General features: G+C 39.1%; 1 protein-coding gene across 7 annotated transcripts in view; it reads right to left on the reverse strand.

The window, feature by feature from the left end:
- The window catches only part of mapk10 (mitogen-activated protein kinase 10), a 41,506-nt gene that overhangs the window by 5,514 nt on the left and 17,174 nt on the right, over nt 1–18,818 (reverse strand). For 3 of the 7 annotated variants that reach the window (XM_054756287.1, XM_054756290.1, XM_054756289.1), the window contains exons 4-13: nt 12,047–12,176; nt 11,754–11,812; nt 9,770–9,908; nt 8,026–8,191; nt 7,474–7,545; nt 4,727–4,909; nt 2,843–2,967; nt 2,499–2,525; nt 1,960–2,023; nt 1,380–1,457 (exon numbers count right to left, since the gene is read on the reverse strand). In XM_054756287.1, coding sequence (XP_054612262.1) covers nt 1,380–1,457; nt 1,960–2,023; nt 2,499–2,525; nt 2,843–2,967; nt 4,727–4,909; nt 7,474–7,545; nt 8,026–8,191; nt 9,770–9,908; nt 11,754–11,812; nt 12,047–12,176 — 1,043 coding nt within the window. Of the gene's footprint in view, nt 1–1,349; nt 1,458–1,959; nt 2,024–2,498; nt 2,526–2,842; nt 2,968–4,726; nt 4,910–5,204; nt 5,277–7,473; nt 7,546–8,025; nt 8,192–9,769; nt 9,909–11,753; nt 11,813–12,046; nt 12,177–18,818 lie in introns of all 7 variants that reach the window. The other 4 variants (XM_054756291.1, XM_054756292.1, XM_054756294.1 and 1 more) reach the window with 3 other exon arrangements.

Genomic DNA, 18,818 nt, shown 5'->3' on the forward strand with positions numbered 1-18,818 from the left:
TTTCATTGCCCGGTGAGCGAGTATGTCGTTGTTCTTGATGCCACCCCTGCCCAATTTTTTAACCCAATGTAGCCCGTGACCCCTGCCGTCGAAAGTAGAGGGGAAGCAGATCCATCCAAATATCTATAATATCGATATCAAGTGTAGTATCAGCATCGGCGTGAAGAGATCAATATTTGTACAACATTACGGAGCTTAGTGCTAACTTTAATAATGATAAGGACAATCTAGCAGGCCACCGTACGCTTGAAGAGCACCTGGGGAGGTGATAGAAGAGAGAAAAATACACGTCTACCTGTGGCAGCGTCGGAGAAAGGCAGATTTCAGTTCTCCAACCCCCCAGCTTTTGTACGATTCCCTATTCGACCCAAATTTCCCCACACTGTCTTGTTTTTCGTGCAATACCGCACGTAACCAACTAGTCTGTTTTCCCTGGACTGTATCGTTACGAGGAATCGACTGCATTTTTTTTTTACTGAATGCAACTGCTAAATAACCCGCCATGGGGCCAAAGAAGGGTGCCAGTGCCAGCACTTGGATAAGGAAGGCGAGACACACGGTAGCATTCAAGAAAGAGGTGATCGCCAAGTACGAAGACGGCATCCACGTGTACGGGAAAGAAGACGTCAAGGAAGCTAATGTCATGCGGATCCACTCCTCCCTCTCTGCTCATCGCCGTTTTCTCCAACAAGAGTCTTCAATAAAGGTACACGATAAAATAAAGGTATTTTATCATTATTTGTTATCGTTTTCTGCATGTAGAACTATAACTATTCCCCACAAAATATATTTTTGTTTATATTTTTTGGTGTCCGGAATGGATTCATTGGATTTACATTATTCCCTGTGGGGAAAATTGCTTTGATTTTCGTACGTTTCGGCTTTCGTCTGAGCTTTTGGAACGAAAACCGAGGCACCACGGTACAAGTTTCACTTTTTCATCACACAGCAAAGAACTGTGGTGAGTTCAAGGACCGTCAAATAAAGTGTGACGTTTTAACGCCAGACAAAAACCAATCAATAAACATGTAAGTATCACCGGCTACCTGGCACAACTGCGCTTACAGGTTACATCCCGAGCATTCAGTCTCGTCGACGCTATGCCACAACGGAGCCCCCAAAGTACCCAAGTTAAGCGTTCTGCATAATACGACATCCACCATCATAACAGCACACAGCAAACACATTCTGCACAACAAATTAGCCTCGTCAGTGAGCCACGGTGACACCAACCAGACACGACACCACAGTTAACGAGAGACGAATGACGACAACACGACGATGGGGTGTGTGTCAAATTCGGAGGGGTGGGGGTAACTCCAGTAAAGTTATATAATAAATTGACTTACAGAGCGATTAGGCTTATGCACTGAGAGTACCTGAAGGTGAAGGCTGTCCCTTCACTACGCCATTCTTCGTTCTTTCCTCAAAATTCATCACCTCTTTGTAGATCAGCTCTGAAAAATGTTGTAAATGTATTAAATGCAACAAACATGCTGCCAACAAGCACTGACTATTACTTCAATAACAATAATAACAGTATATCTTATATCTTATATCTTATATCTTATATCTTATATCTTATAGCGCCTTTCTGCAGTACTCGAAGGTGCTTGGATACAAGAAGCAATACAGTAAACCTAAAAAAGACACACAAATAATAAATATAAAGAAGCATAAAATAGATCTGAAATACTGTATTTACAAAGATATTTTATAATAGAGGTTTAAATATAGAAATGTGCATAATATATATATATAATGCACATTTTTTATGCACCAATACAATATAAATACTGTAGAAAAACATAGGAAAAAAGTTGTAGCTGGAAAAAAGCTGTAAAAAATGGTTAAAATAGTATTTATAATAATTAAATAAATAAAATAATTTAACAATAATTAAAAAAATGATATACAGTAAATTAAATTTATAATTCATTGTGAATAAATAATTCTTACCTTTCCATTCATCAATGGAGTGTTCTCTCTCATCGAGCTGCTTGTCATATATCTGAGGCGGAGGCTAAAATGAAATCATAAAGAGAGCATGACAACGTTAGTAATCGTACGGCGTGACCGGGCTTACAACCTCATGTTTATTCCGTGGCTGCTAGAGTTTATTTACTATGTCATCGTTTGAGTTCATTTGCAGAAACAGACGCAAATAGGAAAACCAAAATACGAATTCGAATTAAATGTGTTTTTTCGTGTTCATGGGATCTCCGTTTCTGCAAATGAGCTCTTGAAATGCTAGTCAACGTTGCTGTCAGTAGGCAAACAATCAGGCATTTTAGAGGGAAATACATCTAGCATACATAAAAGACATTGCCCCCTTGCTTGGGGTTATCCAACAGGACAAAGTCATGCTAACTATCATCCAGTCAGACAGCCCGTTCCACAATGTATTGAAGTCCGAGGGTCACTTTGACATCCGCCAATCATTCTTATTGGTAAAGAGGAGGGAGAGTTTTCTCTGAAGTAGAGCGGTGGTCATTTACCATGGATATTTGGATGAGATCCCTGGCCTTCATCAGCATGAGGTGACATTAGAGAAGGGGGAAAACAGCAGAACATGTGTTGAAAAAAATGCCACCATCAACAAGAGTCACGCGTTAACATCATCAACAAGTGCACAGTCATATATATTTGAAAAACCATGACGACTACCATTTTGTTTTTAATTGCTTTTTTTTCCCGATCTCGCTGTCACCACACACGAATGAGGAGGCACCGGTGGCTTCAGCACACATGAGAAACATCGCAAGATTACGAGTTATCGAGTGAAAGATGCAGCTACAGTACAGCAAAGACGCGTGTGAGGAAGTACTTGACGAGTACTCACCGCCTCCACCTCGGCTGGATCGTACCACACGTTAATGTAGGGGTGCTGTAAGGCCTCGTCCACCGATATCCGTTTAGCGGGGTCAATTATCAGCATTTTGGACAGCAGGTCTCGGGCTTGGCTTGCTGTGGTTTGGAAACAATCATGGTAAAGCAGTGTTATTTTAAGTATGTTTTTACATTGAGCCTCAAGACAGTGGTGCCGAATATTTGACCCGGGGGCCTGTTTTTTTTTGTTGGCCCACGGGATATTAAAAAAACAAAAAAAAACAAACATGAAATAAGTGATTAGGACCACACTGGAAAAAAAAAACGTTATGTATGCTATGTAAAAAAATGTTTTGCGAAGCCAAACTCTTTACTTGAGAGACCCCAGCAACTAACCGAAACTACGTTGCTGCTCACCGAAATCCGACCAGAACTCCGCTCACGGAACAAAGTCACCGTTGGTGGACTACACTGCTGATGGGGATGTCATACTACTTCATGTCAAAAAATCCATACTGTCCGTTTAATGCTGGATGGGTATTTAAGTTTTAAAAGACATTTATCATTTCAAGTGGAAATATTCATACATATTTTTCCTGCGGTTTTTGGGAAGCTGACATTTTTTGTCGTCAAATGTGTGAATGAATGTAATTTCATTAAAAACAGCCGAGTCTGTTAATCATTTAGTCCTTTTTTATCGACGTTCAAGTACTGCAGACAGTCCCGCCTCCCCTCCCACTTTGACCTTCACTAGAAATAACTGCACAGCGGACGAGAGAAAAAAAAAACAGCCACCAGAAGACGACAAATCATCAACGCATCAAGAGCAAACTAACAGTAAATGTATAAAATGACTCCTCTTGGTGCACCCCTTCCCACCATCGATCTAGCCCTCATTCATCTGCTTCAGTTCAGAGGAACTTCTCGTGTCGGACTCACTTCCTGTCAGTGACATGAAGCTTCACTCTGATCTCCAAGGCTGATAAATATTTCAGCAACCAGCAGCTTCAATGTCACAGTACAGAAAGAACATAAAAGAAAAGATTGCCAATTATTTTTTTTACATGCACCCAGTAAAAGGAGCGAGAAGTAGGACAGCATTCGGCGCAGACCTCCGCCAAGGCCCAACTATCCTAATGTGGACCACCTGCTGAATGTTGTCATTAACATTCATGCACTGTGTTGCTGAAGGACATTGTTTTTAAAATTTTAAAATTTATTTCTAAGCCTTTTTATTCATTACAGTACAATGCTGTAACCCGCTTTTTGTTAATTCCTGCATTTACATGTATACATATTTTTATTGTATTTTCATTTCCAGCTAGCCTTTCTTACACTTTGTAACCAGTTTTTAGCGGGTTTTATTTATTACAAAAAATGATGAATGGTATTTTTTCATCAAGCGGACATCGAATTTTTGCTCGCTGTGGAATATCAAAAAGTGCTGAAATATTAGACTTTTTAAAATTGTATTGAAATCATTTATTTGATTTAAGTATACATATTTTGATATTTTGTTTTATACTGGATGTTGTATCAGTTAGAGGACAACTTTGTAACCATGTTTTTAAAAAATCACATCATCATTTTTTTTAAAATAATATTTACATTTTTAAGCCAGCCTGTGCCAAACCGAAGCATCAGTTTTAATGTGTGTGTTTTATTGGTTAGTGTAAAACGCAGTACGATTTTAATGAATGTTTTGTTGTCATAAATGAACGTCTGTTGCGTTCAACAGCACTGAATTAAGTATATATGTCAATGTTGCATTTTTGATGCATTTTTGGTAAGTCTGTGTTCCGGAGAAGAACCAGTTTGAGTCAGGGGTGGAAGATGTTTTAAGCAAATGCACAAAAACAGGCGTGTACATTTTTTGGATGTTTGCTTATTGTCTCACCTTTCAGTTTGTTGTGCTCGGAGTCTGCAGGGAAAAGGCAATCCGGGAAGAGTTTGGGAAAGGTGAGGCCGGCGTACTTTGGCCGGTTCTCTACGTAATTCCTCACCGTGGGTTGGAGCTTCTTCATGAACTCCGGTGATGGCGTGCCCAGCTGCTCAATCACCTTGTTCCATTGGTCGATGTCTGGTTTGGTGAGGCGGGGTTAAGGGAAAAACACACACACTGGGAATACCTCTAGACCATTACTGGAACATTGAGTGAGTCTTGTATATAACTCTTGAGCTCCTTAGAGAGTGCCGCTTGAGAAAGTTCCACCACTGATTGTCATTACTTGTGGAAACGTTGCCCGCTTCTTCTTTTCATCCTCTAAGGTTATTTGCTTTGTTGACATGCAAGTGGTCGTACCTACTGCATCCACCGTTTGACTGGTCTTCACAGTGCAGCAGTGGCAGTGTGGTGTTGCATGTCAGAAGGATACGGTCCGTGCCGGGGAACAGCACTGTCCCTCTAATCACCTCTCCAAAGATGCAGCCGACTGACCACATGTCCACTGGGCTCACATACAAACAACCGCACACACAAACTGACATTACCTACAACTCCCAAACAGCCCTTCTGCCTCAGACACACACAAGCGTCTTCAGAATCTGGAATTACTTTGGCTGTACTTTGGCTAGAACATTATTAATAGCAAGGAGGACCAAGAAGTGATCCCTGTGGGTTGCCACACTTTGTGTATTATTTGACATTGTGGTTAAAAAGTAGGCAGAATGGAGTGCATTCACATTAAAAACAAATAATTGTTCATTTACTCCACATACAGTACAACCCAGTTTTGTTATGATTCGGTTTTCGACAAATATTTTCAGCAAAATTTTGCGTCAGCCTCGATTTTTGTACAATATTACAAAATGAGTACAACTCACCCTTTACCGTATCAATCCACGGAATCGAGCGCCCAAACAAAGCACCCTACGACTCACTCTCCGTTCATGCTTGAGTGCGACTGCTAAATAACCCGCCATGGGGCCAAAGAAAGGTGCGAACTATTGAATTCAAGGAAAAGAAAACAAAACAAAAAAAGTACGACGATGGTTTGCCGTACCAGCCCATCGTCCCTCTCCACTCCTCACTGTCCTCGCCAACAACAAAACTTATGCTAAATGCTCATTCGTCATCTATAATTATTGTTGCATTGGTTTCTGCATGTAATACTATAATTATTCTCTATTTAAATTCAATGGATTACTAAAAATTGCTTCGGTTTTTGTGCGTTAGAGCAAATGAATAACAAAAACCGAGGTAAAGATGTAGTTAAATACTCATTCCCCAGTAAAAATCAAGATAGTTTATACAATCATTAAAGTGACATTTTACACCCAGGCAGGGTAACACCAGATTTACCTTGCCTTTTTCTAGATGAAAGTGCAAAACTGTAAACGCGTTCACTGTCGTTATTTATCCATCAAGTATCCATCTGTGACTGCCACTCACGTGCACACACTTTTCAAGTCCAATCTCTCTCTGTGCATCCCGCTGGGGGGAAGAAAAAAAAGCCTTCGCAGTCTTGAAGATGCAATTACAGCTTAAGAGGCAGGGTGGGATCACACCAGGTAAGCGCTCCGGGCAACACGCACACGCTGAAATATTTACGTGTTCGGAAATAAAACATCCTTCCTCCTTGTTGACAAAGCACTCGGCGACTAACGGATTGTGTTGTCCTTTGCAGGGATTATCAGTGATTAAAGAGTATCGGTTAAGTTGACACAATGGAGCAAGACGTGTCATTGGGGTTAGTTTGCACCTCAGTAACATACAGAGAACATAAGGTGAGTTTTCCAAAAGAGCATATGACGATTATGATGATAATATATACACACTGTATCGGTAAAGTTGACTTTTTAAATATTGTTTAATTGATACATTGTATAAATAAATATCTGTTTAGAAAAATTATACATAATTATTGTAATATGTACACAGTATACAATTTTTGTACGTATATGAATAATTATTATATATACAGTATGTGTGTGTGTGCTGTGTATATAAATACTGTATATACCTGTACAGTATATTGGATGTACATATGTATACTGTATATGTTAGATATGTGTAAAAAAAATACATGTGATGCTTGAATAATAATAATAATGACAATTCTTATTGTTTATTTTATTTTTAAAATAACTACAAATAATTGGCTATTATATATTTCTTTAAAAAAAGGTAATTTTGTCCCAAAAAGTCAGTAGCATGAGATGAATTAAACAAAGACATATCGCTATACAATAATAAGATGAATAATAGTATCACAGTATGTATTGTCATTTACAAATATTTATTTTCATACATATAAAATATATAAGAACAGTATAAGTGAATTAGTAAATGGTATATATGGCATATATACAACTACTGTTTATTTAAAATATTTTCAATGAAAAATATGTGCAGTATATATTAAAAAAAGCACCCTTACCTTAGTAACTACAAAAAGTGTGAGGTTTTTATGATAAATCACAACATATAGTATAATATCAAATGTATTATACAGAAATATTGTTCGTTTATATATTCTAAATATGCAGTGTATCAAATTCTAAAATATATCAAATGATCTGCTCAAAAGCAAAACCTGACACCAAAACACCACCACTTTTTTGGTTTGTTTTCCCTTTTTGAATCGAAATCCATTCTTTATCACACACAGGTATAGCGTTTAAACAACACAACAACAAGGATACAGTCCCGCCCAGGGAAAAGGATTTTGTGGCGCACCATTTCTCCCATAATGCACCCCACCGACCATATGTCCACTGCACGCACCGAGGTGATGCCAAAAGAAGAAAGGAAAGCAAAGGTTAGTGTTATGAGGCCATCTAGGAGAGAAAGCACTTATTAGAATGCTAATTAGAGTGCTATGTCACAGAGGGATAGCACATTATTATCAAAATACAAGTAATCCGGGGAAAAAAGGGAAGAAGAAGAGCAGCAAAGTGAAGCTTTAGTGGGATTACAATGGCAGGAAATGTAAACCCTGGGAATTTACGAGACTATAAATGTGAGAATGAGTCTTACCAATTTCACTTCTATTTTAAGTATTACGTTTTTGGTTTTTTTTACTTCTGAAGACTTAATTAATGTTTTGTTTCAGTTTTGTGTCTCATTGTTTTAATGACTATATTCAAAGTGTCTAATTAACACAATTTTTAATGGTTACCCTTCCTTTGGCGTATAGCAGCATTTTGCTGATATGGCACAAAGAAAATATCCCAAGTGTCCAAGACGGTCCTTACCGTTCTCTTTGTATCCCATGCCCAGGATGACCTCGGGGGCTCTGTAGTATCTTGTCACCACATAAGGGGTCATCATGAAGCTAGTCCCCGCGGTCCTAGCTAGACCGAAGTCCAGGATCTTCAGAGTGCAGTCAGACTTCACCACTATATTGCTTGGTTTCAGGTCCTGCATGAAGGAGGGGGAAACCTCATCACAATCACAAAAAATTTACGACGTTTTTCTCGTAAATTTATGATTTTCTTCTTGTAAATTCACAACTTTTTTCTCGTCAATTTACGACTTTATTCTTGTACATTCACAACTTTATTGTCGTACAATAAAGTTGTTTACATTTTGACTTTATCCTCCTAAGACTACGACTTTTTTCTCATAAATTCACAACTTTTTTTCTCGTTCATTTTACGATTTTATTCTCGGAAAATTTATTCTAGCATTCGTAACAGGCATTGCCTGAGACAGCTATGAAAAGGGGGGACTTATGTGACCTTTGGCCTTGGGCAAAAGTAATATTACAACTTTTTTTTTCTCTGAAATTTATGACTTTTTTTTGGTAATTTTGGTAAATTTATGACTTTATTCTCCAAATCTCAGATTTTTTTTTATGTGCCCCTAATACTTAGAATATTTAGAAGTGATTTCAAAATTCTCCTTCTTACATATAAAGCACTGCACGGTTCGGGCACCAATATATCTTAGTGCCCAATCAACCCAGTAGAACACCGCGCTACCCGAACTTACACTTACTTGCCACTCGTAGAATTTTTAGAAGCAGAATGGCCGGTAGAGCCTTTCGTTACAGTATCAGGCCCCCTCTGTTATGGAACCATCTTCCTGACTCAATCCGGGGGGAAGACAGTTTTCCCACTTGATCTACCGTCTATCCCTCTCCATCCATTTTCCATCCTAACCCAACCAGTTGAGACACAGAGCCTGGGTTCTGTTCAAGGTTTCTTTCCCGGAGGGAGTTTTTCCTTGCCTCTGTCGCCAAGTGCTTGCTCATGTGGGGTTCAGTTGGTTTCTCATGCGTGACCATAGACTGACCTCATGTGCAAAGTGCCTTGAGATAATCTTTGTTGTGATTTAGCGCTACATAAATAAAACTGAATTGAACTGAATTAAACACACGGATAGAAGTTAATTAGGGATGTCCTGTAATATCGGCCAACAGATATCATCACGTTTTTTTCCAAACATTTTGGTGGAATTACGATTTTTGATGATGGCCTCAGGGCTGGTGGGTGGGCTTTGTATTTGTCATTCTTTGTAAAACGTCGTAAAACTATGTCGAATTTTAGTTAGTTGGGACATAACGTACTGTACAGCAAAATAAATGACTGCAAAAACAGTGCATAAGTTCAAAACTGAATCACGGCTCTGTATTGAATATAAATATACACATTAGAAAGTAAGTGTCCGGTGGCCTATGCTAGGGTTTTTCAAAAGCTTGTGATGGCCCTCCCCTGAGAGGCACCAGAATTCAGAGGAGGTGCAGCAGCTTGAAATAAAGAAAGAAAAACCTTTTTTAAACTGCTGAGCTAACCTCTGTTATGTTTAAAGACCCAGGTGAATAGATTTGTAGGTCGTATGGTGAGTCTGGGGTGTAGGGGAGGCCCAGGTTGGATTATATTCTCTGAGGGGAGGCTCACTCTGCCACACTTTGAAAACCCCCTGGTCTATACGGCATCTTACATACCGAAAATGCCACACCAAAAGAATGTTGAGTAGGTGGACAACAATATCTACCCTGTGAATAATGCCTGCTGAATGCAGATGTTTGATGCCACACAACATCTGGTAGAGTAGGTATGACATTCTCTCGTGGTCGAGCTCCATCTGAATCACCTGGCACAGGTTGGCATCCATCAGCTCCATCACTAGGTACCTGGGGCAATATCAGTTTATCAGCAAAATGAATCAATTGTTTAGCATTTACAGTTTCAACTAATATTACTAATATTAGTCAGGATTAGTGAGGGTTTTAGCTGTCTTTGCTTTATTCGATTTATTTGGTGTCTTTCTTTGTGTGCCCAAAACAAGTCCAATTTCATTTTAGCCTATCGATAAAAGAACATCTGCATATCATTTCCAAATGTCATAGAAGACGCTTGAAGAATAAATAACAGAGGACATACAAATGACCCCTGTGGGACTCCACACTTCCCACACTGCACACATTACGTAACATCGTGGTAAAGCGTGGATCATCACTTAATCAACTGTTGAAGAGTTCACTGATCGTGCGGAATCGATTGTTGAAGCAATTGAGACTAAGTGCACTGTTTGGCTGCAACCAGCAGAGGCGCTGTTTATTCAGTCTCAACTTTGTTGTCAGCTATGGGGGCTAAGCTACGTACTGTACATCCAGACCACCACTATGACACATTATTCTAATCAGTGTACTATGTTATACATACAGTTGACCCTCACTGCATCGTGGTTTTTCAAAAATTAATTAATGAATAAATGATCACTGCCCGTGGTTGAATACGGCCTATTATAAGTAAAAATGTATATTTAAGCAAACTGTACTTATTATTGGCCTAAATTAACTATTTTCAATCCTAAAAATGGCTAAATTAACTCAAATACAAGGCAGAAGAAGCATTCTAATTGTGAATGTACTATTCTACATTGGCCACTTGGTGGCAGCACTTGTTCAGTGAGACAGGCACCAGGTGTGATCATCAGAACAGGCATTTACTGAAGGTTTAAATGATCTCACAACAGGCACAATAATAATAATATTAATAACATAATAATAACATAAATAACATGATAATAACATGGGCTACTGTTGGGGCCACAACCCATGACAAGCTAAAACTCAACTATGAACTTCCGATGTCACTTCCTGTCCTTCACAAATCTTCACTAAAGTCCCCGGGGGAACACATTTACTGTGACACAGACGAGCAGACGTTTTAGTCACGTCTTAAATGGCTTATTTACTCTTATTATGTGTACTCTATTGGGTAATACGAGTGTAAAGCCAGTTAAAGCCGCCATTACAACACATTGATAGCCAGTGCAGGAAGTACGTTGTCCAGAAAGAAACAACAAGGAACTGCAAACGTGTGAGTCTATATGATCTATTCATGTTTAATATGTCTTAATATGATTATATTTACTATATTAGGTAATCCGAATGTAAAGGTGACAATAGGGGTGCTGCTTCATGTCTAGAGGGCTCTAATAATGTTAAAAATCGCATTTACAAGACTGGAAACAGCTTTTCAATGCCATAAATAAGAAAATATTCAATTTATTCATATTGAATCACTTATCGCGGTTGGGTCTGGAACCAATTGGCCGCGATAAACGAGGGACGACTGTTTGTTTATGCAATATTGTACTAAAATAATATTTAAAAATCTAAATGAATCAATTAATTTTCACACTTAATAGACCAAGGCAAAATAGATCACTGCAAAATCTAATATCTTTTGGGGGGGAGGGGGGGACATGTCAGCATTTTGTCTAAATTCTGCTGGGGGGGGGGAAGCAATTGCCATTTACAATTCAGTATAGAGGACGACACATGCAGTTACACTGCACCCACTTTCATGATTATTACATAGTGTGGGGGCTGACTTCTCACCATCACAAGTGCAAAGGACTCATGAGAACATGGCATATACTGTAACACAGTCAGTCACATGATCGGTCCAATTATCACTTGACATTTACGTTTTTTCAGCGTGAACAAACATAGGTACGCTATACTCACACATCTTGGAATTCCTCTAATGATTTCTGTGGCGTGAAAACATTTAATAAACTGATAATCTGGAAGAGGAAAAAGAGGAGGGAAGTCAGTCACACAACATTTACATACAACGTTGCAGTGGCGCTTTTGCTGTTAGAGAAACGCAGCGAGTCGGCTGCAGCGCTAGAGATAACGGTCCCTCTTACGCCAGGTCGGTATATTTCCGGCGGCATGGAATTTAGCACGGCGTCCATTCACTCACGTCCATTTTGTTGAGAAGGGAAAAGTAGACGGTGGCCACGGTGCACACTTACATTTTTGTGATTGACACATTTCATGAGCACCAACTCCCGGTACGCCCTCTTGGCATGGGTCTGGTTCTGGAAGGGTCTGCTCAGCTTCTTGATGGCTACATTTCTGTCTAGGACAGCATCATAGCCCGCACTGGCCAAGAAAAAACAGACACAAAAGCAATTTGCTTTAGCATTTAGGAATGATAAAAACATATATATCAGAGTTAGAAGACCAACCTTGTTGTCAGTGGCATTATTATGTGAAAAACAAACTCATACTCTCTGTAATTAAAAAAAAAGTAGTTTTCAAAATGAAGCAAAGCAGCTAAGCTAAGTGCCAACAAGCAATGGCCCCCCGAAAGGAGAAGGACACACACAGTGTTTTTAACTAAATTATTTGAAAATGTGTAAATAAAAGTTGGTTTTCTTAGGTTCAAACTGAGTACTTTTTACAGCATTTATGCAATGTTGTACATTAAGATGCTTGATAGAAAATTAAATGTGGTTATTTAGCTTTTGGTAGGAAATGAGGCAGGTTTTACAGTAAAAATACAGTTTACATGATTTATATTTAGATAAGGAACAAAAACAAAATATTGAAAAAAAAACCCATAACAAATATACTGTATAAAATAGTATTTGGGAAAGTTTTTGACATCAAGCTAAGTTGCTGAGGTAGCGAACTACTATGTATTAAGAGGATTTTGGCTAAGCTAGCTAGAAAATTAAATTATACATCTCTTCGGTGAGAAACAAGCCATGTTTTGGAGTTAAAATGCGCTTACATAACGGGCAAAGCTTAAAAAAAGGAGTATAAACAAGTTGCAAAAGTAGTGCGGTTATGTTTGCGAGGTAAAGCTTAGCAGTTAAGCTAAGCGCTAAGCTAAGCTATCACCACAAAAGGGTGAAGGCACACATACAGTATATGGTAATCTTCTTATGTATGTTACCACCCCTGCTTTAGATGATCATTCATGTTTGTCATTGCACCCCCATATGAAACTACAAGCACAATAATATGCATTGTGTTTATTGCCTTATAAAAGTGATCTTATTAGATGTACGTACGGTATATATCCCTTTCATGATCATTGCAAAACATCTTCTACTGGTTTAACAGCTACTCGGATGATGATGAAGATGCTGTGTGGGGGTTTGAGGATGGCAGGGTGGGTTTGGCTGTGTCTCTTTGGAGACAGAAGGCCCAGGGATGATTTGTCACCATGGCAACAGTGGAGCCGTCATTTTTAAACACACACACATTGATCCAAAAGGGGTTTGAGTCAGCCATCACTTGGTGAAGCTGCGAGAAAGATGATGTCATGAGCAGCTCAAGTACTTTAAGCCTTCAACCCCTTCCTCATCCTCACAGCGTCATAAGGGCAGAGATGGGCGCAGATTGGCGGGCGAGCGGGTGTTATCTGCCCCTCAGTATAATCTAAGATCCAACACTTTTTTTATTCACAAAATATCGAGGATCTTGGATTACTGTTTTTGCCGTACGTCCTTAAAAAAGGAAAAACACCAATGCAATCTTCTACAACACAGGCGTGTTTTGTTCTTTTGGAGAATCTACTGCTAAACTAGATTCAGAGGTCCTCTGTATGCTGTTGTTTGTAAGTCAAAGAATTTATAAGGGACATAACAGGAGTGCTTGTCTGTTTTTAAGAATATGACCGCAAAAAAGTTAGCCCAAGATCTTGTACTGTATATGACAGGAACACTGTTTTTAAGGACTTAAACCACAGGTCATATACAGTACCATCATAGACAGTATACTGTACAGTATATGACAGGAGCATTTTGCTGTTTTTAAGGACCAGCTGCTAAAGTTCTGCTCAAATACCTTCTACATAACAGGAGTGCTTTGCTGTTTTTAGGGATCAGCTGCAAAAAAGCTAGCCAAAGATCATGTGTGTGACAGGGACACTGCTGTTTTTAGACTGTGCAGAAAAGCTATCCAAAGATTCTTTTACATGACAGAAACACCTGTTTTTAAGGGATCGGCTGCAAAAACACTAGTCAAAGATCATATCAATGAGAGCAGCATTTTGCTGTTTTTAAGGACCGAATGCTAAAGTGCTGGTCAAAGATCTTCTACAAAACAGAAGTGCTTTGCTGTTTTGGGGAATATTAACAATATTAAACTTGTTTTTCTGTGTAAAAAAAGCTATTCAAAGATCCTGTATATGACGGCACACTGTTGTTTTTAAGGGATCAGCTGCAATACCACTAGTCAAAGATCATATATATATATATATATATATATATATATATATATATATATATATATATATATATGACAGCAGCATTTTGCTGTTTTTAAGGACCAACTGCAAAATCACTGGTCAACTTCTACACAACAGGAGCGTGTAGCTCCTTTATTAATCCATCCATTTTCTTCTCTTTGCTTAATCCTCTGTTTTTAGTCATCTACCGCAAAAAAGCCAGTCAAAACTGATTTATGCGACAGCTGTTTTTGGTCATCTACTGTGCAAAAAGCTATTCAAAGATCCAGTATATGACAGGAACACTGTTGTTTCTCAAGAATCGGCTGCAAAAACACCAGTCAAAGATCATATACAGCATATGACAAGAGCATTTTGCTGTTTTTAAGGACCAACTGCAAATCGCCCGTCAAAGAGCTTCTGCATAACAGGGGTGTGCTGTTTTCAGGAACATTACTGCAAAAAAAGTTTGAGATCATTTATTTACATGACAGGGACACTGCTGTTTTTAACAATCGGTGCAAAAAAGCTATTCAAAGATTCTTTTATTGACAGCAACAATTGGAACGGGCTGGAAAAACAGTAGTCAAAGATCATATACTGTATATGACAGCTGCATTTAGCTGTTTTTAAGGACCAGCTGCAAAATCGCTGGTCAAAAATCTTCTGCGTAACGGGAGTGTGCTGTTTTGCAGAATATTACTGCACTACAGCTCATTTATGTGACAGCGATCCTGCTGTTTTTAAAGAATCTACTGTGTGAAAAAGCAATTCAAAGATTCTTTCTGTAACGGCAACCCTTGTTTTTAAGGAATCGTCTGCAAAACCAGTAGTCAAAGATCATATATATATCAGCAGCATTTTGCTGTATTTAAGGACCAACTGCAAAATCGCCGGTCAAAAATCTTCTGCACAACAGGGCTGTTTTTAGGAATATGCTGCCAAAAATCTAGTCAAAGACCGTCTCACGACAGCAAAAAGCTGAATAAATAAGTATTATATGTAAGTAGAAGTATGACAGAAGCCAGTCATTATCACATGCTGGAGTGTTAACGTGACTGTTGTCATCTAAATTTGATTATGTTGCTAATGTATCACTTTTGATCTCGACAGACAGCGAGATGCTAAATCCGTTTTCAGGGTGGGGGGATATAGTTGGCTCGGATGCGATAATACCGTCACCGTGGCACTAAAATGACAGCTGTGGGCTGAGCCAGGCGGCATATTAAATTAGATATGAAGGCACTTCCTGACGTGCACCATCATCCAGCAGTTACTTACTTAGTTAGTTAGTTAGTTAGTTAGCGAGTCGGCATAAATTGGTAATGGTCATGGTTTAATTTTATTTGAACATGCATACATGACATAATTCAATTCACACTTCCACATATCGAAAAGGAGTAGGAAGAAGCAAAGCTTATTTAATCCTACCCCTCTGTTCGTTCCACATCTGCTGCAGTACGTTTATTCACTTCCTGTTTTCCATATTAGATTTTTTTTTAAATACATACAAGAGTGATAAGGTAATGTAACAATATGGTGATGTAATTAATATGTTTTCCTAATAAATAGAAATCATATATAATAATCAGTCTAATAATAAATAATAATGAATAGAGACAAACTATTTTTTAGAATGTGGGAGGAAACGGGAGTACCCGCAGAACAAGCCACGCAGGTACGGGTAGAACATGCAAACTCTACACAGCAACGCCCAAGGTAGAATTGAACCCAACTCTTCCCGTTCTCCAGACCGTGACTGTGCGGCCAATATGCTAACCACTACACCACCGTGCGGCCCCAAGTTCAGGACCCTTCCTTGTATTTTGCAAACATCAACTGCCTGTGTTGTTCCTGGAATTGGCTCATCGTGGTGCACTGTTTGAGGTCATCAATGGTGATTTTCAGATGCTCGATGATTTGGTCTTTTTCTTCATGATCTTTTTTGAGAGCGGCCCTCAGCGCTGCATTACTATCCCGTAATTCTTTGTTCTCCACTCTCAGACTTTGAACTTCAGCCCTCAAGTCCTGCATTATGGAGCCCATGTGTTCCATATAATCGGGCCTCTGTACCTTCTCATGTATATGATCCAGCCTCTGTAGTTTCAGTATTATTTGTTCCAGGGTGTCTTCTTGCTTTTTCGCCGCCTTTTGCGACTGCTTCGTCGTTGTCTCTTGTAGTAACCCAGCATGCTTAGTCACTTGGCGCTTCAAATGGCTTGCATGCTCGTCGGCAGGTCTCGGAGGCGGCGGGGCCGGTATAAAACCCGCACCTTCTTTCATCATAGGTGACTCCTTGTCGACAATCGGACCCGGAGTGCCTCGACCCGTACTGCACGAGCTCGCATCAGATCCGCTTCTTTTCTCTTTTATCCTTGGCATTGTGGTTGCTAAGCAACAAGGTATCGCTGTTTGTCGATTAGCCAGTTAGCTTGCCTGTCACCCTGCCTCCGGTGTTTAATATTCGTTGTAACACCGAGGTTGTGTCTCTCACCAGTCCGTGTTACAGCGGGAGATATCTCTTCTAGAAGACTCCAAGATATTTTAAGGGTCCGGCTTCATGAACAGCCGCCGTTCAACACCACGGCTCGTCTGTTAGCCTGCCTTGTAACGGCTGTCGACTCTTACTGCTCGTTTGTTTTGGTGAGTTCAATCCTCTCGCCGGTCCGAATTAAGACAGAGACGTCAGCACACTCTTCTAAAGTTGTGATCACCAGCTATGGTCTGGGATATCCCCGCAAAGTTTGACGCTCCGGCAGCAGAAAACGGAGCACTTGCCGTGAACTTCCTTCACGCACAACAGGAAGTGACGTAACTAAATAGCTTCGGAAGCTAAGGATGGACAATGACTGCGCCAATGTTGCGTACTACAAAATCATTAAGTGCGTCAATAAAACACTTCAGTAAGAGATCCAAAGGGATTTTACAGTGAAAACAGCCACTTCCTGGACACCAGTGCAGCCGTTTGATGACTTGATGCTTCCTTATAGTGGATACTCAGCAGTTGTGCATTGAATTACAATGACGGCGCTCCCTCTGCAGTCAGGATTAAGTGGCCTTGCAGGGCGGTCCCGCTTGGCCCACATATTATTCTAAACGGCGCATGGCACAGAAAAGTTTAGCACGATGAATTCAAATGCACAAACTGCCTTAACAGTTTAAGCAGAAGAAGAATAATTAAATTGAAGAACGTGTCAGTAATGACAAGTCACAATATAACGGTGATAGTAAGTAATAATAATAAGTTATTAAGTTAATACCTTTTAGTTAACGGTTACAATAATGAAGTAATAAGGGAATACTGTGTACTATGCAAAAAAAGTTGTCTATCGTTATAATATATTTGGAGAAAAAATTGGAACATTGCAAAAAAAAAGTATTACCATTACTTTTTATTAATAAAGTTGTGATATGGTACAAGAAAAAAATCAAAAGACAGTCGTCCCTCGCCACTTTCCGCTTCGAATTTCGCAGCTTTCAGAAATATATTAATTAATAAATAATGCTGTTTCGTGGTTGAATACAGCCTATTATTAGTAAAAATAAATTTTAAAAAACATATTTGAGCAAATTGTGCATATTTTTTTGCCCAAGTTAAGCATTTTCAAGCATAAAAATGGCAAAAGAAACTAAAATACAAATATAAGGCCTTCAAAAGGTGTCAAGACATTGATATGTAGTGTTCTACACTGGCCACTAGGTGTCAGTAATGTTACTCTAATGTTCGGTGAGACACACAAGCGCCAGACTTGATCGCCAGAACAACAGGCTTTTATTGCAGGTTCGGATTATCTCACAACAGGCGCAATAATCCCTAATAAATATCCAGAATAAAAAGACGGGCTACTGTTTCGGCCGTAACGCACGTCAAGCTGTAACTCAACTCTGAAAACCCGATGTCACTTTCTGTCCTCCCCTCACTCTGCTACCCTAGGGAACACATTTAGAGCAACACACACAAGCATTAGTCTTATTCATGTCTCAAATGGCTTATTTACTTGTATTATATCCACAATACTGGGTAATAGAAGTGTAAAGGTGACTATAGGGGTGTTATTTCATGTCTAGAGGGCTCTAACAATGTTAAAAACCGTAACTAGAAGGCCGTAAACAGTTTTTCTATGCTCTAACTATGAAAATATTCCATTTACAAATAAGGAATTCTACTTTACGGAAATTCACTTATTATGGTCGGGTCTAGAATCAATTAACCGCGATAAACGAGGGATTCCTGTACTATAATAATAATCTTGAATCTTGAATCTTGAATAAAGAAGACAAAATTCAACATTATATGAAAAAAGTGTTGGCATTACAATAATAAAGGTGTAACAGTACGAGAAAAAGCAGCATTTATTTTAGAAATGTAGTTTTCGCTACAGTCATAAGTCGTAGTAATACAGTAAACGAGAAAAAAAAAGTCGTTGTACTGCAAGAATAATGAACATATGATGATGAACATATTGCAACATTACAAGAAAAAAGTGCCAATGTTACAATAGTACGAGAACAAAAGTTGCAATACATGAATAAAGAAGTATCGGTAGCATATGCTAAGAAGTTCT

Source organism: Dunckerocampus dactyliophorus, chromosome 17, assembly GCF_027744805.1.
Source record: "Dunckerocampus dactyliophorus isolate RoL2022-P2 chromosome 17, RoL_Ddac_1.1, whole genome shotgun sequence".
In the NCBI taxonomy this organism is placed as follows: Eukaryota; Metazoa; Chordata; class Actinopteri; order Syngnathiformes; family Syngnathidae; genus Dunckerocampus; species Dunckerocampus dactyliophorus.